Raw genomic sequence first — 23,576 nt, 5'->3', positions numbered from 1 at the left:
AACTGGCTAAACAACTTGGTAATTTTGAGCTAACCTGTACACTCAATTTGTGTAACTAAATTTAAAAAACCCTACACTTATTTGTGTGCTTTTAGAATAGAATTTTAATATTTGACTCACCTGTAATAATATTTAACATTACCCTTTATAAGTAATTCAACAAAAACCACTGTTAGGCAAGACAGATTTTTATAAGAAAAAATAGAACAGTAGTCTATCATCTTTCTCCTCCTCCACAATATTGTTCCCAATCATCAATAAAGATTTATGCCTTTAGCAGCTGCCTTCCCAAGGGCAGGCACTCAGAATATTAGCTCAAAAACTACAGAGTTTCTAAGACTTCACTGGTTCCTCAATAATGGAATAGTTATTTTTTCCTTAGATGTTTCCTTTAATCCCGCACTACCCTTGATTCCTCCAGCCAAGAGGACAAGAAAAGTCTCTCCAAACCTACCAAAGCTGTTACCACAGCTAACCAAGATTGAGATTTCCATGCATCTTACACCTCTAAGGGCTGGTCTACACTACCACTCAAGTCCATGTGACTTATGTCACTCAGGGGTGTGAAAGAGACTCCTCTGTGTGACACAAGTTACATCAACCTAAGCCAGGGGTCGGCAACCTTTCAGAAGTGGTGTGCCAAGTCTTCATTTATTCACTCTAATTTAAGGTTTCGCATACCAGCAGTATATTTTAACATTTTTAGAAGTCTTTAATAGAAAACTAAATTATTGTATGTAAAGTAAATAAGGTTTTTAAAATATTTAAGAAGCTTTATTTAAAATTAAATTAAAATGCAGAGCCCCCCCAGACCGGTGGCCAGGATCCGGGCAGTGTGAGCGCCACTGAAAAATCAGCTCAAGTGCTGCCTTCAGCACACGTGCCATAGGTTGCCTACCCCGGACCTAAGCGCTGTCCACACCAGAGCTATGTTGGCGGGAAATGCTCTCCCGCTGACATTATTTCATCTCCACGAGAGGTGGAAGCTATTATGCCAACAGGAGAGCACTCTGTCTGCATAGTGTGTTTACAGCAGCACAACTGTGTCGATGCAGCTGTGCCAATGTAGCACTGTAGGGTAGACTTGCCCTCAGAAACACAACTCTGGACATAACATTTCTAGCTTCTGTGAACTTGAACCTGGAAATGAAATACAATTGCTCAGAAATTGCACACCACCAAGCAACTAAGCTATTCCATAATATATTTCACTTAAAGTAGATAGATTGTTGACTAAAAATGTTACTTTGACAGTGCAAACTTGATTTCTGAATAAGTACAGATATTTGAAACATGAACCTGGATTCAAAACAGCGTCTACAAAAATCTATAACTCTTAATAGTGTAATACCCCCATCCACTCTGTACTCGGAGCAAAGAAATATTGTAGCAGTCTGATAGAATGGAGCTGTACCAAAAGAAGAATGGCATATAAAGGAGGAATATATACTACCAAATTAAAAGTACATTCTAATACTGCTCAGACCACGTTCAAGTTATTTAAAACAAACTTCTGAGGTGTGGCTTTTTGTTCCTGCTGGGCCCATTTCAACTATTACTTTCACAGATGCTTTTCAGAGCTTTATTTTAGTTTTAGTTATTTTGCCAAACATCTTTTTAAAAAGAAACTACACTTACACTCCTTTCTTCTTCTGTAATAATACATTCCTTATATAAAGCATTCCCCCCTCTTCCAAAACAAAAAATTCTCAAAGTGGGTATTATCCCCATTTTACAAGTAGGGACACTGAAGCTAACAGGCAACGCCAGAAACAGCCCTTAACTACCCACTCAACAATAGATTATCTTTGTCTGAGAGACGACATCCACTTGAGACAATTAAAAATAGCATCAGTGAAATTCAAGAAATTTCAGGTCCATTATGTGTGTGTCTTCTTAAGAATATTAAAATTCATACATATTTAAGATTTCCTAAATCTGTTAGAAATTAAGACCACTAGAAAAAGAGAAAATATATCATATAAACCAATAGAAATAAAATTAACCCAAATTTAAAAAAATTGGATAAGAAAAAGGGTGAGAACAGGAAAAGGTATGAGTCAGATCCCCACACCTCTTCAGGACAGTGGTAAAACTAACTTCAGTGGCTGTGTAAATGGGCCTATGTTTGCCCCTTTCCCTAATCTATGCTATGACCTACTTCACTCCATTGTGTTACCTCTGCTCTGATCTGAAACACTTAGGGGTATGGCTACACTTGGAATTTCAAAGCGCTGCTGGGGCCGCGCTTTGAAGTGTGAGTGTGGTCGGAGCGCCAGCGCTGGGAGAGAGCTCTCCCAGCGCTGCATGTAAACCACATCCCTTACGGGTGTAGCGCGGCTCCCAGCGCTGCTGCCCTGATTACACTGACGCTTTACAGCGCTGTATCTTGCAGCGCTCAGGGGGGTGTTTTTTTCACACCTCAGTTGCAGCGCTGTAAAGTGTGAGTGTAGCCAAGCCCTTAGGTGAGCAATTTTATTATTTCCATTGCACTCTGAAGACTGATAATAAGCCTCTAAGTAACAAACCATTAACAATGCCTCTAGACTTCAGCTGCAGGGTATGCAGTTCAGTAGCAGCAAGTTTCCATGGTAACTGAATATTAAATGAGACGTGAAAAGGCCTCTAGTTTTTTCAGCCAAATCAAACCACCACTGTAGGCTCACTTGTAGCTGTGAATATAGAGCAAAAGATCATGGAAGAAAATGTACTACCATGACTTCCAAAGTGAAAAAGGTACACGTATATATCAGGTAATGTATACAATCAGCAAGAGACAACAGAACATATTATCCAACAAATTCCCTTGAATTTCTTACCACATCTAAACCTGATATTAGAAGGATTTAACAGCTGCAGGGAAGAGATGCAAATTCCTATGTCACTCAAATTGTTAATATGTAAAAAGCCATGGCAATAAAGCAATTTAAGAAATATATACAAGTAAAATACTTAATTAAGAGACATAAAAAAGCACAGAAAGCAGTGTACAGGGTCAAATTTTGCAAACATGGTGCAAGGAATAGAAAGTGCATGACCTGATCTAGCCTGTACTAACGAAGTACTTCACCCAAAAAAGGATTCTGCTCTTGTTCAGAATTACACTAGGGGAGGCTGGTGAAGGGCAACTTCAATTTACAAAAGAACTCTTAAAATACATGCTCCAGCTAGAACCTCAAAACCTATAGAATCAACACACAACAGCTGTTCTGGCTACCTCCCATTTTTTGGGCCAGTTCTTCTCACTTTAGCTGCTATGCTGACCCCTTGCGGCTACTCTCCTCCTCTCCCACTTGCTAATGCAAATAATGCCCCCCCTTTAAAAACCAACCAATCATGATCCTTAAACACAGTGGACCATTTACTCTGGCATACCCCATCAGACATTCGTGAATTTAGTCTACAGCAGGGGTTTTCAAACTGGAGGTTGGAACCCCTCAAGGGGGTTCGAGGTTATTACGTGGGAGGAAGGGGAGGTCGCAAGTTGTCAGCCTCCACCACAAAACCCTGCTTGGCCTCCAGCATTTATAATGGTGTTAAATAAAAAAAGTTTGTTTAATTTATAAGGGGGTCACTCTCAGAGACTTGCTATAGGAACGGGGTCACCAGTACAAAAATTTGAGAATCACTGGTCTACAGTAATCAGGAACTAACAAAATCATTGGTTTTAATTTAAAGAAATTAACCACAAACTAAAGTAGATTTCAAATAGCAGAGCCAAACTTGCAATAAATAATATATACACAGTCTTACCAGAATTCAATTTTTATAATAATTTTGATGGATAATATCAAAGTTTATTTTTAAGCATTATTCGTCTATTTGTATCAATTTAAATTTCACAGTTGTGTGAAATTATGGAAGAGCCACACAATGGGGAGGGGGAAAAAACTGACAATTATTTAATAACAGAAGTTGAGATAAAAAAATATAGCTTTACAATATAAATTATCAACATCACATGTCAAAATATGCAAACTAAATATTAAATCATGCTAATAAGCTCCCAAGCAGCATCTTTCTTACTTTGCCTATCTGTACATTAATATTAATGGCAGGGGTTTTTGTTTGCATATAGTGAAACTGACATTTACTGATAAAAATCTAGTCTTTCCAAGCCTATATATGAAAAAAGCAACCAACTGTGTAACCCAACACTCGAATATTCAGATAAATATTCATTAGAAAATCCTGTATTTCAGAAAAGAAAATCACGGCAATTCAAGCTGCAGACATACAGTTGTACCAAGAATAAATGAGCTTTTATTATTGCCAATATTGTAAAAATTTAGAAATAAAAAAGTTTACTGAATGTTCTTGTAGTGGGGCAGTCACCCCGCTCTGGTGTGGAAGGGGTTAAAAGCAGCCATGGGAAAGTGCTGCCACGGGGAGCCAATCAGGAGCAGATTTGAGACAGTATAAGAAGGCCTAAGAGAGAAGCTGAGTCAAGGTCTCTCTCTAGCTGTGCAGCGAGATGGACCTAGCCGCCTGAAGGAGCAAAGGGTACCTTAGAGCAGTGCTGGGGAAGGGCAAGAGGCGCTGGGGAGCTCCAGCCTGAGGCCTTGATAATAGGTCTACACAGGTACTGGGGCTGGGAGGTGCAGCCCTGAAATAGGCAGAAGCAGCTGGTCCGACCCCCTTGCCAATTATGAGTGGTCAGTACAGACTGCAGTTTGCTCCAATGAGAGGGGGCTAGGTGACGACTGGCTGCAGCCACTGAGGCAAAGGGTTCCCCTGGGAGGGGAGACCCAGAGTGTGGGGGTACTGCTGGGGCAGAACCCCAAGGTAAAGGGGCACTGGAGGGACACAGGGGTCTGAGGAAGGTGAGCCACCAGCCTGCTGAGGGTGCTCCAAGACTGGAAAAGAGCTAATTCCCAGATGACTAGCAGGCGGTGCCGCACCAGTGAGTTTCGATCTTACTACAGTTCTAAAATAATTAAGTAGAACTTACTTGACTTTAAAAATTGAGACAAGATAATTTGACAGCAACAGAGATTCAAGACAGGTAGAAATGTTTTCCAAATTATCAGGAGATGCCAGAAGAAAAACATCCCAGACCTCTTTGTCCTGGATCTAAAGAGTCTTTGAAGTCCAAAAGGAACAGGGCACACAAAAGGTACTAGCATGCATGAGGAACGCAAATGGCAGGCAAAAAGTACCTCGTAGAGCAGGGATGGGTAAACTACGGCCTGAGGCCGCATATGGCCTTCAGACGTTTTAATCATGGCCCTCGAGCTCCTGCCGGAGAGCAGGGTTCGGGGCTTGGCCTGTTCCGGTGCTCCGACCGGGGAGCAGGGTCAGGGGCTTGCCCCACTCCGTGTGTGCCGGGGCTCCATGGGGCTTCCGGAAGCAGTGGCATGTCCCCGCTCTGGCTCCTACGCACAGGGACAGTCAGGGGGCTCCACATGCTGCCTCCGCCCCAAGAGCTGCCTGGCCACGCCTCCATGTAGGAGCCGGAGGTGGAAAATGCCGCTGCTTCTGGGAGCCGCTTGAGCTAAGTGCTGCCTGCACCTCTGACCCCCCGATGCCCCTTCCATCCTCTGAACCCCTGGTCCCAGCCCAGAGCATCCTCTTGCACCATCCTCTTGCGCCCCACCCCAGAGCTCACACACACACCCCTACCCCAGCCACCCTGCCCCAGCCTGGAGCCCCCTCCCACACCGTGAACGTCTCATTTCTGTCCCCATCCCAGAGCCCACTCCCTCAGCCAGAGCCATCACCTCCCTCTCACACCCCAACCCCCAATTACGTGAGCATTCCAGGTTCCCCCCTACAATTTCCATACTCAGATGTGGCCCTCGGGCCAAAAAGTTTGCCCATCCCATCTTAGAGTTAAACAGACTTTGCCACACAGGTCAGGAAGGACCATCTTTGAAGTTCCATGCCACACATGCTCTCAGAACAAAATGAATAGTTGGTACAAAGCCAAAGTGGCAAAATTGGGAACCTCTTATCACCCTCTTAAAGTGACCTGACACTACAGGAAGAGGACTGCAACAAAATATCAAAAAGACTCACCAAAACTTAGAAATGGAAAACAACCAAATCTGCTGAAGCATTTTGAGAACTACTCACCAGCAATAATGCAACTGATGGAAGCATGACTGTTATAAATCTTGAGGTAGGGACCCAATGTAGTGGGTTGGAGAAGGGACATAGGAATTGCATAACTAATCAGACACTGGTCAGTACCAGATGTTTCATAAGATACGAATCCACTGCAACGGACAATTATTCAAGCATAATTATGGAGAAGTTTCCTTCTAACTTCTTCTTCCAAGGAAGTTAAGTTCTCAGGGTTGAATGTTTATAGCACTTACACAATTTTGCCCTCTTATTATTCTAAAAGCATGTATAAATCTTTTTGAATTTTAATATGATAGGGTGCATATTCCACACAAGTGATGAAAGAGTTAAATGTGGGCCTGAAAGGTAAAGTATATTATCTGGCTGCACCTGGAGGATCTACAACTGGGATCTCAGATCTTCACTTGCAGTGCCTATCAGACCACACGTGTACCTCCCCTCTCTTGCAGTATGTGTGGGATGTACATACAGCGCTGTGCAGTCAGACGGCCTCCTAGTTCCTTCTCTGCTGCAGAAATTATGTTTTCGGCTTCCAAGCAAAGGGGAGGAAGATAGGTAGCTGTGCACCTCAGTTACCGCACAGCCATGGATAGGACAGCATGTCCGAGGAGAGTGTCTGTTGAGGCCTTGTGAGTAATAGCGTAGGAGTAGGCGAAAGTGTCTGTCAATGGCCATGTGGCAGCCTTACAAAGGTCATCCACAGGGACATTATTAAGGAAGGCAATCGAGGTAGATAGCAATTGTGTGGAATGTGTTCTGATTGCATTGGTTGTCTCTCGAGAAGTTTGTAAGATAAACATATACGCTCAGATCCATTTAACAAGGCATTGTTTAGATACAGCAGTGCCTCTGGAACTTTCGGTGGTGGAGAGGAATAATCGTGGTGATTTCTGGAAGGGTTTAGTCCTGTCCAAATAGAAGGCCAATGAATGACACATGTCCAGGGTGTGTAGCACTGCCTCCTGTTGATTACTGTCAGGCTTCAGGAAAAAGAAAGGGAATTGTATTGGTTGTTTGAGATGAAAAGATGTTGGGACCTCAGGTAAGAATCTTGGGTGTGGGCGTAGTGTAACTTTGTCTTTATAAAACACTTATGGTGGATATGCCATGAGGGCTGTGATTTCACGTGCCCCACCCTCCCATCGAGCAGAGGTGATGGTGACAAGAAAGGCCGTTTTCACTGATAGGTGTACATAAGAACAGGTTGCCACTGGTTCAAATGGGAGTTTAGACCTGGGGTTCTCACAACAAAATTTTTGGTGGCCTCAGAGTGCTGGCAGCCGCTTTGACAATTTTTACTAAAATACTTAACTTTAGGAAAAGCAAACACATATGTACATATACATGTCCAATCATAGTAATTTATTTATGTAGGAGTGTTTTTGCAGACTCAGTAACATACAGTTATGTCTATTCTTTACTGAACCTAAACAGAACAGAAACACAAATAAGAACATGCAACGCACCTGTTTGTTTCTTTTGCTTTTTTGGTTGCAAGGTCTGTTTGTTTTTTAAAGACTTGCTAGCTAGTAAGTCTGCTTCTGTGAAAAGAGATATGTGTACGTTTGTTAATGTCACTTTTCAAAGCAGAGACTTGTTAGCTTGCTGGGAAGCAGTGAAAAGTGATATTAAACATGCAAATATAATTTTTCACAGCAGACTTACTCAGCCCTGGCAAGCTGGGGGACAAATTAAGCCTTGGATGGGAACATGGGGGAAGCCAAGAGTGATGGGGTGGATAGGTGAGGGGCCAGGGGCGGCAGCAGTGGCCAAGGGTGATAAGGGGGAGGGGACATGAGCCCTAGCCTAAAGCCCAGCAGCCGTAGTCTGAAGCCCAGTGGCCAGGGGATGCAACCTGCTGCTTTGCAGCCAAAGCCTAGAGCCTGAAGCACCACGGTAAGAGCCAGAAGCACCACGGTAAGAGCCCACTACCATATGGCCAGAGCCTGCTGCCTGCCACACCAGGGCTGAAGCCGGAAGCCTGAACTTCACCATCCCCAAGAAGGTGGGAAACTCACAATAGCTGTCTGCTCCTCCAATTTTTGTGGCTCAAAAGGGGGAGCAGGGCCCAACCCTTCCTTGCTGCCTCGCTCTTCCCTCCATCACAGCCCAGGAGGCTGTGGCTGCAAGAAAAGCCCCTGGTGGCCGCATGCAGCCATGGTGGCTACATCCGAGAGACATTGATCTAGACAGAGAACATCGGACTGGGCTAGGTTCCAGGCCGAGGTAGGGTCTCATCTATGAGGATAAGAGATTTTTCAATACCCTTCAAGAAGTGCTTCATGAGTGGGTATGCGAAGATGGAGTGGCCGTCAATGAGGGAATGAAAAGAAGAGATTGCTGCCAACTGTAGCTCCCTAATAGAGCTACTGGCCAATCCTGACTGCTTACAGTGTAGAATGTAATCAAGAATAAGTGTGCTTCATCAACCAGGTGTGAGGCACACCAGCAATAAAATCTCATTGTGAATGTATGCATGTTTAGTCATGTCACATCTGCTATTCAAAAGTATCTGTTAATCTACTCAGATGCAATCAATTTCCTGACACCAGAAGAGGAGGAGCCAGGCTTTGAGGAGCAGCATTTGGATTGGGATGCATCTCGAGTCCTGTGAGAGAAGCCACAGTGTTAGGTGGAGAGAAATCAGTCAGCATGGAAGGTAAGTATACCAGGCCTGTTATAGCCAGGTTGCAGCCATTAGTATGACCTGTGCTCAGTCAGCCTGCATTTTGCGAAGTACTTGGAATAGGAGTGGGAAGGAAGAGAAGGCATATAGGAGAAGTGCATCCCATGATATGAGGAATGCATCCCACAGCAATCCATGCCCCAAGTCCCACTCTGGAACAGAACTGAGGGCAGCAGGTGTTGTGTTGAGTGTCAAAGGTCTATGGTGGGATAGTTGACTATGGGGTGACATGCTAGCATATCCAGCTCCCACTTGAGATCATGCGAGAATATCCTGCTTTGTGTGTCTGCAGTGATATTCTGGTGTCCCAGAAGGTACGTGGCTGAAATAGAAATGTTATTCTGGATAAACCAGTTTCACAGTCTCTATGCATAACAAGTGGTACCTCACTCCGCCCTGCCTGTTGATATAATACATGAAGGCAGGATTGTCCATCAACACTCTTGCGGTATACTGTTTGAGAAGAGGTAGGAAACATCAGCAGGCATTGCAGACCACTCGTAGCTCTAGGAGGCTGATGCTAAGATGGATTCGGTTGACGACCATATGCTTTGCACTATGTGTTTGTGTGGATGCACTTCCCAATCAATTAGGGAGACATCGGTGGTTAGGATCATAGCTGGTGATGGTGATAGGAACAGAACTCCAACATAGACCTTGTTGAGCTGTGTCCATCACAGTAGTGAATCCTTGACTCACCCTGGCATGGATAAAAGATTGTGAATGCTGTGTTTGTGGGGAAGGAATACAGAATGGAGCCACACTTGAAGACATGTGCAGTCTTGCGCATCTGACCACAAATGTGGCCACTGCCATGTGATGAGGTGACTAGACTCCAAGATGGGAAAAACAGAGCTAGTTGGTTGCCAAACTGTTGGAACATCAGAGATGGTGAAGATGACTGGAATAAGGGAAGGCTTCTCGGGTCCTCAACCACACCTTCAAAATAGTTGCTTTGGTGCTGGTGAGTAAGATGTAGCCCCTTCAGAAGTGGGGGGGGGGCGTCTACATTTAGTCGGAGGTTTTTGTCAATGTCGTTGGGTGTGGTAGTGTCACTGAGGGTTGTACTGTTGGGTTCAGGATCACGAGGGGAGCTGGTACTTCCCCAAGTGTGTCGCTTTGGTTCTGGTGTATATCCTCAGAGAATGAAGTGTAGCTTGGAAGTCTTTATGGGAGTACAGAGAGTTATCTGTGTGCTCCTAGAATAGTTTCTGGCCATTGAATGATATGTCCTATACTGTGATTTGTATCTCCTTAGGAAAGCCCAAGAGATGTAGCCATGATGCAAGTCTCATGACCATAGCAGTTGCAATGGATCGGTGACTGGACAGTCTAATGAGGCTTGTAGGGCCATACAGGCTAGGTGGTGTCCCTCCACTATCAAGGACTGGAATTGCTCCTTTTTAGTCTCTGATCAATCAAGGCTAAGTTTCTCCAATTTGAAGTAGTTCAGATAATTATACTTGGCCATGAGAGCTTCGTAATTTGAAATCCTCAACTGTAGCATGACTGAAGAGTATGTCCTGCATCCAAATAAGTCCAGGCGTTTCCAATCTCTGTCTGGATGGCTAGATAGAGATTGGTACTAATAGCCTCTCTCCTGTGGCACACTGGGGTGGGATGCGAAAATAAAAATTCAGCATCCTCTGCTGGAATATAATATTTTCTGTCAGCGTGTTTGCAGGTCAGAGGGTTGGAAGCCGGGGTCTGACACAGAACCTTTGCAGGTTCAAGAAGAGCTTCACTGATTGATAGTGTGATCTCTGAGGAAGAGGATGTGTGGAGGATATGCAGCAGTTTATGCTACCGGTCTTTGACTTTCTCCAGCAGGATCTGTAGAGAGTTTACAATCCTATGGAACAGACCAGGGGTAGGCAACCTGCGGCACGCGAGCTGATTTTCAGTGGCACTCACACTGCCTGGGTCCTGGGCACCGGTCGGGGGGACTCTGCGTTTTAATTTAATTTTAAATGAAGCTTCTTAAATATTTTAAAAACCCTATTTACTTTACATACAACAATAGTTTAGTTATATATAATAGACTTACAGAAAGAGACCACCTAAAAACGCTAAAATGTATCACTGGCACATCACTTCTGAAAGGTTGCCGACCCCTGGAATAGATCGTGAAAGTGTCTGAAGTCATCGGCAGATGTAGGGGATGGAGGAATAATCACCTTCTCAAGTAAGGAGGAGGAAAAACGTAAAGCTGGGGAAGCCTGCTTTTTCCTCATCTTCCTCCTCAGTTGGTACTAGTGGCAGTTCAATTGCCTCACGGTATGACGCCAATGGAGAGGAGTAGGTCTCTAGCTTTGATCTCTGGGAGGGTTCCTGAACTGTGCCCCGTAAATAGCCCAAGGGTCCCAATATGGCCAGGCTAGTGGGAGTGGCACATGTGGCTGTATCCACGGTGGTCCCTGCCAGGATTGAGGCGGGGGGCAAGCTGTCGTATAGCAAGGATTATCTGGTGCAATTTGCCCTCGTCCTCCTCCTCACTGGGGAAGTGAGGTGCCATCCTCAGCGAAGAGAAGGAGCAATGTTGAGAGTCTAGAGAGGAGGGTAGAAGTGAGGGGAGGTCCAGTCGAAGAAGGGAAGACTCAGGAGCGTCAGATATCAGAAGGTCTTTAGGGTATCTGAAGTTTTGTGGAGGAGGAAAGAACATAATCAGTGCTGTTGTAACGGACAGCTCCAAAGAGAGGGTCTACATCCCTGAAGTTTCAGGAGATGGCATCAGAGATTTAGCTGGTGCCAAAGGCTTTGTTGGCGCCAGAAAAGGCATTAGTGCTGTAGCTCCTGCAAGTGGGCTGCCTTGGTCCTCAAAACTGGGAAACAGCACCAAGGGCTGAAGGTCTGCCTGGATAGGGTCTTTAGACAGTTTCTTTAAGTTAGTACCAGAGATACTTAGACAAGCCCATGAGCTATGTCCCCTGTCAAAGGAGGTTGAAGCCACCAACCTAGTTGGGGACAGAGTTCTGGTGGGCTGCAGCTCAGACTGAGAGGAGGAGGAAGCCCATTTCGTGTCATTCGCATGCTCATAGGATGACTCTCTTGACAGGGTATGGAAGAGTGAGGTTGACAAACGATCTGGTAGAACATGAGGGCCTCTCTGGGGAAGAGTTCGGGTCTGATGCCGGAAGAAGTGATTTCTCCATGAGGAGAAGTTTCAATCCAAGGTCCCTATCTTTTCTGGCTCTTGGTTTCAGATCGAGGCAGTGGGATCACTTTTGAGGGACGTGTCCCTCTCCCAGAGGGCAGATACACTGTGGGTGGCTATCCCTTATTGAGAAGGCAGCCCCACGAGATAAACTTCTTAAAACCGGGAGAGACAGGCATAAGAGTGAAGGGAAAAGGGCTTCTAGCTGGGAAGTGGGAAAAACAGAAGCCTAATCTAGGAGAACTGTAAAGATAAAAATTAACCAAAAAAAGTGTTATACAGATTGAAGGAGAAGGAAGAACAAGAAAAACAACTAGCTACACTATCAGGTAAGGCACAATATATGAGGGAATAGGAGAAGCAGGTTCTGCTAGTGGATTCCATCTCAGACCAAAGGCAGCAGACAAAGAACTGGGGGTGGCTGGACTGCACAGCACTATACATACACACATCCTGCACACCGCATGAGAGAAGGGGGGTGCACATGTGCAGTCCAACAGGCACAGCTAGCAAAGACCTCTGATCCCAGGTGCTGAGGGTGCAGCTGCACCTACGGTGAAGCACCCACCGGGATATCACTCAAAGAATAACTACTCAGTTTCCTTCATAAAGTCTCATAAAAAGGACTTTTGCCAAAGGTTTATGGAAAGTCCAAGTAAACTGAATCTTTATTGCCTCCTTCAAGAATTCCATTAGGAGAGGCACAGGCGCAACACTGGTTTATCCCTATGATATTTAATCTAAGTGTTTCATAACTGTTTGAAGTTATTTCAACTACTATACCTGGTAGTAATGTTAGGATCTAGAACATCACACCTAGTGCTTTAAAAAACCCTCCAGCAAAATTGTTGATTTTAATGACAGGTATATTTTTGTTAGCAGCTAAGCTACTTCATTCTTAAGGCCCTTCAGAACTATGGAGAATAGCATTTGGTTCTGGTGACTTGCTGCAAATTAAATTATCACTTTTCTTACATCTTTTCTTTGGAGACCACAGTTTCTGACAGCACCTTCCTTTTAGTTACCTGAGAACAAAAGCCATCTACACAGCCTCTGTTGTCAAGACTGATGCAATGAAAGAGTTCAACTTCTCTGCAATGTTTTTAATCCTCCATAATTCATCCCTTTATGACCCAAGAGTCTAGCAGATCCAACGACACTCTTACAGGCTTCCTACTTCTAGGTAAAGTATTTCTCAATGTTTATAAAGCAAGTAGTGAGACACAAAATTACTTTTTGCCATCTTATACCTAAGTATGTCATAGTTTACGTTCCTTTCCACTGGTTTCCCTTGAGTAGGATTTTTTTTTAAAATTATATTTTTGGCTTGAATAAACTCTTATAACCTGCCATTTAACTGGAATTTTAAGGAAGGATCCCTAGTCAACAGAATGCACCTGACATCTAGAAACTGCAAAGAATTTAACACCTGCATTCACATATTAAATACTTTTCTGCATATCCTAAAACCAAAGTGCTTGAAGGTGATCTTAGAGAAGATTTGGCAGTCCTCAACAACATCGTGATGGCAGAATTTTCTAACTGCCTCCATGGAGATGGTTCACTGAGGCAGATAAGGCAATCAGGTGGTCCCTTTCTGTGCAAGAAGGATAATTTACCTTCTCCTTTTCACCCTAAAAAAAGGAGGTTGGAAAATAAAAAACTTAAGAAAGCACCTACCTTAATTTCCTAAATGCTATTGATAAGTGTTTATTTTAGCATTTCTCTTTGAGAAATTCATCTTTTCTAGGTTCTTTCTGATCTGTGGTGTTTTACTTCATCCTTCGTCTTCTTCTAGGCTATGCCTACACTGGCAACTGAATGAAAAAACTTGCGTCTTGGGGGGAGGAAAGGGGTGTTTAACACCTCTGAAAAACAAAAGTTCTGCCCACGACAAGCGCCAGTGTGAACAGAAGTGCTCTCCTGCCGTCAAAGCTAACGCCACTCTCGCTGGGAGTGGAAGGTTTTTTTGTCAGCAGGAGAGCTGACAAACAGCAGCATCACTGTATGCCTTTTAGCAGCACCGCTTAACGACACAGCCGCATTGCTAAAAGCTGCATACTGTAGATATAGCCCTAATGAAAGGGGAAAAGCGAGCACAGGGGCTGAAGAACAGGCTTTATATTTCTAGGGTAAGAAAGAAAGAAGAGGGAAAATTAGTGGATAGGAAGTGGGAAAGCCGGTGTCTTTATATCAGATGTAGTTCACAGGTTTTTTGCCTCCTTGCTTTCTAGCTGGCAGTGTTATAATGCCAACTGTATGGGATTGTTGCTGGATAGTGCAAGTGATGTATGAGTGTGTGTGTGTGTGTGTGTGTGTGTGTGTGTGTGTGTGTGTGTGTGTGTGTGTGTGTGTGTGTGTGTGTGTGTGTCCCATCAACTGCACTGATATTGTAACAACAACAACAACTTCTTGGACATATTAAAGTGACTTCATATCGGGAGAGTGAGCCTCATGAAGATGTTTCTCCAACTTGCAACTCAAATTGTAAGCCTGAGCTAGGTCATAAGTAGCACACTTTTCTTTTATCGCCTTGAACACTTCCCTAAGACACCTCTCACATTTCTCACAAGGTAGACAGAAGCTGGACAAAGCAGAAAAGAGGCTGCCTGCTATCACGAAATCTGTAACTTCTAGTTTGTCCATCTACATTGCAGCAAGACTAGATCATCTGCCCAGATGAGGAGAAAAAAAGACCAGGTTTTTCTAATACATTTGACCTCTTACTGTGCAAATTTAAATCTAAACATTTTACTATTCTAGGCCCAGTTCAGCAAGTTACTTACACATATCTAACCTTAAGTATGTGCCTTCAGTATACTGATCAGAGCCTTAGACATCATAAACTAAACACCTAAATCCCATCATGATGAAGTTAACTACTGTACCTGGAAGCTGTAACAGATGTATGATCATTTTTAACAAATCTTTATTTAAAACAACCCATATACTACAACTGGCCCTGATTCTCCTAATACTTATACACATGCTTAATGTTAAATTTGAAGTCAGTGGGTCTATGCTCATGTTTAAGGTTAAGCACATGAAAGTGTTTCAAGGATCTGGGTCTATATAAGCTATAGAACTGAAGCTGGAAGTACAAAACAAGATGATTTGAAAACTTGCAAATACCTTATACAATCCAATGCCAGGATCAATGAGAAATGACCGAGCAGATGTAGATGGCTGATTGGGCGATCCACTCCCTGTTGTTCTCTTGACTTTGTTCTTACAGTTGGCAACAACACATGGGTTGACTTCTCCATCCTTATTAGTCAAGGAAGTGGCAGGAGTATCAGAATCAGTTCGTATCAAAAGCTGAACGATGTCATTTAGTCCAACATTGTAATCGAATAAAGTATGTCCATCTTCCAGCTGTCAAAAAAAGTAGATTTTATTTTGCAAAGCTCTATCTTAAGAAATATTGCTAAGATTTCCTCTTAACACAATAATTCCGTAGAACAGAAAATTGTAACGCATTTTGTAAATTACTAATTAAATGACTTCTATGTGGTCATTGGTTTTGTCGGTTTCTTGCTAGAAGTGAACAGTAAAACCCTTAAGTTCAATGAGACCACGATTTCACCCAATGAGATTACTCACAGGCATAAAAACTATACATGTGCACCTTTGCATGCTTTGGGCCTTACCATATGCATAGGCACCGACTCCATGGGTGCTCTGCAGGTGAAGCACCCACAGGGAAAAATTGGTGGGTGCTCTGCACCCACTGGCAGCTCCCCATGCCACCTCCCCGACCCCAGCTCACCTCTGCCTCCGTTCCACCTCCTCCCCCGAGTGCGCCGCTGAGTCCTACTTCTGCCCCACTCCCTCCCAGCACTTGTGCCACGAAACAGCTGTTTCACACTGTGACGGGTTGGATCACAGAAATCCCCTTGGGAGACACCACCCGATGTGCCAAGACTACTTCTACCCCTGCCTTCCCTGCCAGCTCAGGACCCCAGCACCCTGTCTTGCTGAGCCAGACAGTTTCATCTGCTCCAACAAAGATCCAGGGTCTGAATTACTTGCCCCAACGCTGCAGGTTTACCTGAAAGCAGCTCACAGAAGTGTGCTGGTCTTTAACACTCAGATGCCCAACTCCCAGTGAGGTCTAAACCCAAATAAATCTGGTTTACCCTGTATAAAGATTATACAGGGTAAACTCATAAATTGTTCTCCCTCTATAACACTGATAGAGAGATCTGCACAGTTGTTTGCTCCAACATTCATAACATTGAATACAAAAAATGATACATGCATGCAAATAGGATTAATACATTCAGTAGATCACAACCTTTCCGGAGATATGTTACATGGTATATGTGGCATAAAACACATTCTAAGCTTATTTCCACAGAGCCTTATGGGAGATACCGTCACACATGCAGCAACAGGTGGGAGGGAGGGGAAGTAGGAGGAACATGGTGTGCTTGGGAAAGAGGTGGGGCCGGAGTGAGGATTTGGGGAGGGGTCCAGTAGGGGCAGGGAGAGGGCAGAGTCGGGGCGGGCGTGAGCTCCCACCGGCACCAAGGAAAGTTGGTGCCTGTGGCCATATGAAGGACAGTCTTCACCCATTGATATATTTTGCTTTCTGCAATCAAATCTCTGTACAACTTTTTATGAAGGATGTACCTGAATACTTGGACATGAATATCTAAACCGTATTAAAATTTATTCATCTAAATTTGAGTTATTGCTGATTATGTACTAATGTATCATATGACTTTTAAAAACAAACTTTGTATTTGTGGATAATCCAGCACCATACCCAAATGAACAGACACTTTTCTCAATCTGTGTATTATATAATTTTAATACTAGCTTTAACAAAAATTTTAAATCTGAAATGGTCCAGTTATTTCCTACTTAGACTGCAGACCACAACTATACTGTCTCCAATACCATTATGTGGTTACGTGTGGGGAAATGAAGTTTTACTGACAACCACTCTATTGTGCACAATGTCACAATTCACCCTTTCCCAATCTTTTCAAAGCAGCAAGTCAATAGTTTAGAGAAATAATCTTTCACTATCATACAGTTTTCTAAAAGCAGCGAAGAAACCTGTAGACTAACAGACGTAATGGAGCATGAGCTTTCATGGGTGAATACCCACTTCATCGGATGCATGTAGTGGAAATTCCCAGAAATTTCTTCCCTGCTTTTACAGATCCAGATTAACACGGCTACCCCTCTGACACCTGACAGTTTTCTAAAATATCCAGACAGCCACAAAAGGGGGTAAAAATAAAATTGAAAAAAAAGTATGTTTACCTTTTGAAACAAAAACAGAAATACTTATAGTGTGAGATTATAATTAGAGAAAGAATGCAATGACATATTAGGCCTTCAGGCTTCTATCAAGAACACTCACAAATTGGATTTAGGAAAGAAAGTTTGCTACTCCACATTTAAGACAAGAAGGGGTTAAACATATGGGTTTATTTATCAAGTGAGTCTTGTTAACTTGCCAGTTAAGAACTATGGCCTCTGAGCCACAAAGGTACTCAAGTCTTAGATTTAGATGCCTAAATCCCAGTTTTAGGCTCTATTGCAATCCACGAAACTCCTGCCCAGTCCTGTAGGCACCTAAACTCAGCATCTAAGTTTTCAAGGTAAAAACATTCCATAGGCACCACTGGGCATGCACAATGCTGACTCTCTAGGCACCCAGACACATCTATCTAAACTCCAGAACTATCCATGAACTGCGGGAAGAGAAGCATTCTTCTGCCTCAGTTGCAGGCAGGCGTGTTCTAACCATGAAGCTATGGGATATTCTGATGTGGGGCTCACTCAAGAGTCTACGGTTGCAGCTGTTCCACTGTGATAAATAAAGGAGTGACTGAAACAAGGGAACTCCCACCTCCCTCATAGATGCCTTAACCATCATCATGATGTGTCACTCTCTTTTGTCCAGTGACTATTAAACTATTCATCCACAGAAGAACAGTCACTCAGTCAGAATGAGAGCATGAGTATGATTCTAGTCCAATAGTTAGGGCATCCACCTGAGAGATGGCAGAGCCAGGGTCCAGTCCCTTTGATCCCATCACTCTTTCGTTATGTATCCATAGTGGAACAGCTTCAACAGAAGAGACTATGGGAACTCCACATTAGAATATCTCATATCTCAATGGTTAGAGCACACTTGTTCAAGTCCTACCTCTGTGTCTCCTTCTCCTCCTTCACCAGAAGTGGAGTGAGGGGGCAAGAACACCTGGGTCCTCCACATCCCAGGCAACACAAATCATTGGGCTAAAATTTTTAACGGAGGGCAGGGAAGGCACCTCCTCCCAATAGTGTGTGTGTAGTGAGGCAGGTGCCTAACTCATTCCCACAGAAAACAATTTTTCTCTCTCTCTCTCTCTCTCCAGGAGAGGGGTTGCCATTCGTGGATCATTAGCAGAGACAGATGCCTCCCTGCAGCCTGGATGTAGGCATCTATCTCTGTGAGACAGGCAGGGCTTAGAACACTACCCTCATTGGACTTCTTCCAGTGAGTCAGGGAAAATGAAACTTATCCTATATCAGACTTTTAATCTTGTATGAGCATATGAAATGCTGGAAAACCAAACAATGGGTGCGATCAGTATTCTTCCCCCACTTTTCTTTGAAGGGAAGGAACGAAGGTTTCCATAAGAATATAAGAACTGTCATACTGGATCAGACCAATGGTTCATCTAGCCCAGTATCCTGTCTTCCAACAGTGGCTGTGAACCTCCCACAGCTCTGCCCCATTTCAGTCACTCCAAGTGCTCCTAGGGCTTGGCTACACTTGCAAGTTAGAGCGCATTAAATCAGACCTGGGCACCCTAACTCCTGACGTGTCCACACTGACAAGGCACTTAAGAGCGTCTGGAGCGCCCCTGGTACTCCGCCTCCAAAAGCAGCATAGAAGTTGCTGTGCCCAGTGCTGTGACTGGCCTCCAGAAACGTCCCATAACCCCTTGAAGTCAAGTGGCCACTCTGGTCATTGTTTCAAACTCTGCTGCAGGCATGCAGATATCCCCTTTCAAAGCTTCATTTCTGACAGCCGGCATGCTTACATGCTCCGGGACACAAAGCAAACCATTACTGTGGAATGCTGTTGCTGCGGAGGCAGGTGTGTGCATGTGAGAGAGGTGGGGGATGATGTTGGGGTTTCCCCCTGCCACTGTCTGAACTTAGGCAGCATGACGACATGTTCTGCCCCCCAAAACACAGTCTCTCCCCCACTATATACACACACACACACACCCCCCTCACACTCCCTGTCACGCACAACCCATTTGAAAAGCATACTGCAGCCACTTGCACACTGGGATAGCTACCACAATGCACTGCTCTCTGTGGCATTGCAAGAGTTGCTAATGTGGCCACGCCACTGTGCTTGCAACTGACAGTTTTCCCTGCTTTTCCTGCTGGTGCCTCCGAGGGCTGGTTTAACTCCCGGTGCTCTACATCTGTAAGTATAGCCATAGCCTTAGTTACACCTACTAAGGGACTTAAAAGGCAGTAAGAGAAGCTTCTATAAATACATTAAGAGAAAGATGAAGGAAGTGTAGGTCCTCTACTTAGCAGAGAAGGAGAGCCAGTAAGAAAAGGAAAGAGGTTTTAAATGCCTATTTTGTCTCAGTTTTCACTACTAGTCAGTTGTTACTAGATGCTTAACGCAATTAATATTAACAAAGGGGAAGAAACACAAGCCAGAATGGGAGGGGGAAGCATTTAAATAAGTTAATGTATTAAAGTCTGCAGAGCCTGAAAAATTTACTCTTTGGTACTTAAGGAATTAACTGAAGCAATCTTGGAACCATTAGCAATTATCTTTGAGAATTCATGGAGGATGGATGAGGTCCCAAAGGGCTGGAGAAATGCAAACACAGAAAATTTTTTTTTGTTTTTTTTTTTAAAAAGATAAAGAGGACCTGATAATTATAAACCAGTCAGCCTAACTTTGGTCCAGTATCTATCCAGGTTCAAATTATTAAACAATAAATTTAAGCATCTACAGGATAATAGCATTTTAAGGAATAGCCAGCATGGATTTACCAAGAACAAATCATGCCAAACCAATCTGATTTCCTTCTTTAATGGGGTTATTGGCCTAGAGGATAAGGGGCAGCAGTAGATGCAACATATCTTGAATTTAGTAAGGCTTTTTTAATATAGTCCTACATGACAGCCTCATAAACCAACTAGGGAAATGTGATGAAGTTACTATAAAGTGGGTGTACAACTGGTTGAAAAAGACCACACTCATAGTTATTATTAATGGTTCACTGTTAAACTGGGAGGGCGTATCCAGTGGGGTCCCACAAGAGTACGTCCTGGCTTAGTATTATTTAGTATGTTCATTAATGGACTTGGATAATGGACTGGAAAGTACACTTATAACATGTGGATGGCATCAAGCTGAGGAGTTGCAAGCACTTTAGAGGACAGGATTACAATTCAGAACAGTCTTGATCAACTGGAGAACTGGCCTGATATGAACAAGATAAAATACAACAATCACAAGTGCAGAGTTCTTCACTAAGGAGGGGAAAAAAAAAAATCAAATGCACTGCTACAAAATGAGGAGTAACTGGCTAGGTGGTAGTACTGCTAAAAAGGATCTGGGGGTTATAAAAGATCACAAATTAAAAGCGAGTAATGATGTGATATATTTGTAAAAAAGGTTAATATTCTGTGGTGTGTTAACAGGAGTGAGGCCTCAGTTGGAGTACTGGGTCTCAGTTCTGGGCATCACACTATAGGAAAAATGTAGAGTCCAGAGGAGAGCAACATAAAAGGTTTAGAAAAACCCGACTATGAGGAAAGTAAAACAAACATAGTATGTTTAATCTTGAGAAAAGATGACTGAGAAGATCTGATAACAGTCTTCAAATGCATTACAGGCTATTATATAAAGAGGACTGATCAATTGTTCTCCACATCCACTGAAGGCAGGACAAAGAATTTGCAGCCAGGAAGATTTGCAGGATAGTGAAATATTGGAATAAGCTTCCAAGGAAGGCTGTGGGATCCCCTTAATTGGAGGTTTTTAAGAACAGGTTAGACAAAATTCCCATCAGCTATGGTCTCGGTATATTTGATCCTGTCTCAGAATAGTGGGCTGGACAAGATGACCTCTGAAGGTCCCTTCCAGCCCTACATTTCTGCGATTGATGAACTTCAGCAGAAAGTTGAACTATTCTTTGATGTAAAGGCTTCCTCACGGGTGAGGTTCCACATTAGATTTACCCTTTAGAGGATTCTTCCTTTCCTGAAGTCTTTATTAGCATTTCAAAAGACACAAAGGCAAGGGGAGATGGGGATAGTGGGTCATAATTCACTGCAAATGTTTCAGTGAATAGCTACAGTGGCTGCTATAACTGAGTTGGCAAGTTTCTGTTTCTAAAGTTATCATAACCTTAGTCCCAGATTTGGACCTTAGCGTCCAAAATATGGGGGTTAGCATGAAAACCTCCAAGCTTAGCTACCAGCTTGGACCTGGTACTTGCTGCCACCACCCAAAAAATTAGAGTGTTTTGGGGCACTCTGGTCCCCCTGAAAAGCCTTCCCTGGGGACCCCAAGACCCAAATCCCTTGAGTCTCACAACAAAGGGAAATAATCCTTTTTCCCTTCCCCCCTCCAGGTGCTCCTGGAGAGATACACAGACACAAGCTCTGTGAATCCAAACAGAGTGACTCCCCGTCTCTGTTCCCAGTCCTGGAAACAAAAAGCACTTTCCTCTTCACCCAGAGGAAATGCAAAATCAGGCTAGCAAATTCAACACACACACAGATCTCCCCCTGATTCCTTCCTCCCATCAATTCCCTGGTGAGTATAGACTCAATTTCCCTGAAGTAAAGAAAAACTCCAACAGGTCTTAAAAGAAAGCTTTATATAAAAAGAAAAATACATGCAAATGGTCTCTCTGTATTAAGGTGACGAAATACAGGGTCAATTGCTTCAAAGAATATTGAATAAACAGCCTTATTCAAAAAGAATACAAATCAAAGCACTCCAGCACTTATATTCATGCAAATACCAAAGAAAAGAAACCATATAACTTACTATCTGATCTCTTTGTCCATACACTTAGAAACAGAAGATTAGAAAACAGAAACTACTTCTCCAAAGCTCAGAGAAAGCAGGCAGCCAGAAAACAAAGACTCAGACACAAACTTCCCTCCACCCAAAGTTGAAAAAATCCAGTTTCCTGATTGGTCCTCTGGTCAGGTGCTTCAGGTGAAAGAGACATTAACCCTTAGCTATCTGTTTATGACAAAAGTGTTTTCCAAGATAAAGAAAATTTATATTGAACTAAATGGTTAAGATGAAATTAAATCCCTAAAAGAATCTTTTTTTTTCCCCCTCCACAAATGGTGAGACAAGTAGCAGAGAGCATTAAACTGAATGCACCTGTTAAGACAAAGTTATCTGTATTTCTGGGAACCCTGCTGATGCAATGGATTCTATTTCCTCAGGGGGATAATCAGACTTCTTCCACTACTACTACTGACCACACCATCTCTTGGATAAGGATAATTGTATACCTCTTGAGTAACTAGTTAAAAGTAGTTCTAAATTTCTGTTAACTTCATTTATGTCTACTACTGGCTAACAATATTTGCCAACTAGAGCAACAGCCTGCAAGCTAAACACTGCAAAACTGCAGAATTGCTATCCAATAGCTTCATGATACAGAATGTTAAATGATTCTTAGGTGCCATGTCTCCACCTGCTCACGCTATGGAGCTAAATGTATCATACTACTTTAGCCTCACTGCCCTTCCTTCAGGGGAAAAACTATATTCCCCTCTCAAGGGTTACTACTGCTATAATTTGCAATATAGAGAGACAGACTGACTGGGAATGTGTACAGATAACTTTCCTTTATATTTGAACTTTTTCCCATGTATGTGTCAGCTTCAGTGAACCAAAATTGTTTAACTCTCCCCCCCCACACACACACCAAAAAAACCTGATAATAGTCCTAAAGCACTATAGCAAAGTAGGTAGAAAGTTTTATCAGAGCCAGGTAGCTAGTGTTTTTTGTAGCTGACAAGAAGCCTTTATCTAGTTATTTTTCTGGACCACAAAAAGTTCTCAGAGTATCCAGGATTAATTTTGTAGACTGTTTCCCAGAGAGAGAAGTCAACTAATCTACATGCAGCAGATTAGAAGCATGACTAGCATTAGCACCCAAAAAAAGCCATCACGGCCCTTTGGATTCAGCATTCCTGCTACTCTCCTTCCCCTCTATACAAACTAGGTAAAATTAATGGTGCTTCGCCTGGTCAGAACTGCTAACTATTTCTAATCACTAGTACTAAGAGATATAAAAGAGTGATAACTATGGCGATGGTCTTCTTCCTTGCTCCTCATAAAGGATCTCTTGTATCTTTAATTCTTGTATTCAACTCAACTTCAGCTGAGACACAAGTCTTGCTATTAGAGCACCAGGGAGAGCAGCATGGGCATAGCTGTGGAAAAAGGATTTAAGTAGTTATAAAGAGAACAGGAAGTGTTTAGACTGACAGTTTCCTTGTATTCCAAAATCGTTGGGGGGGGGGTTTGAAGGGAGAGGGGGTAGTTTGTAATTCAGGGTGAATAAAGAGATTCTTTTTCAAATCTCTATATTAATTAGCTAAATAAACCTACCTGAATTAAAT

At 43.2% G+C, this 23,576-nt stretch overlaps 1 protein-coding gene across 1 annotated transcript in view; it reads right to left on the bottom strand.

Annotated features, from left to right (window-relative positions):
• UHRF2 (ubiquitin like with PHD and ring finger domains 2) overlaps positions 1 to 23,576 on the bottom strand; it is a 177,758-nt gene that overhangs the window by 106,020 nt on the left and 48,162 nt on the right. Inside the window, 1 exon segment of the mRNA XM_030567703.1 lies at positions 15,060 to 15,302. Within this exon segment, the coding sequence (XP_030423563.1) occupies positions 15,060 to 15,302 (243 nt within the window).

This window comes from Gopherus evgoodei, chromosome 6 (genome assembly GCF_007399415.2).
Source record: "Gopherus evgoodei ecotype Sinaloan lineage chromosome 6, rGopEvg1_v1.p, whole genome shotgun sequence".
NCBI lineage: Eukaryota > Metazoa > Chordata > Testudines > Testudinidae > Gopherus > Gopherus evgoodei.
Note: the sequence above shows the minus strand (reverse complement) of the source record. Positions and strands in the feature narration are given on the sequence as shown.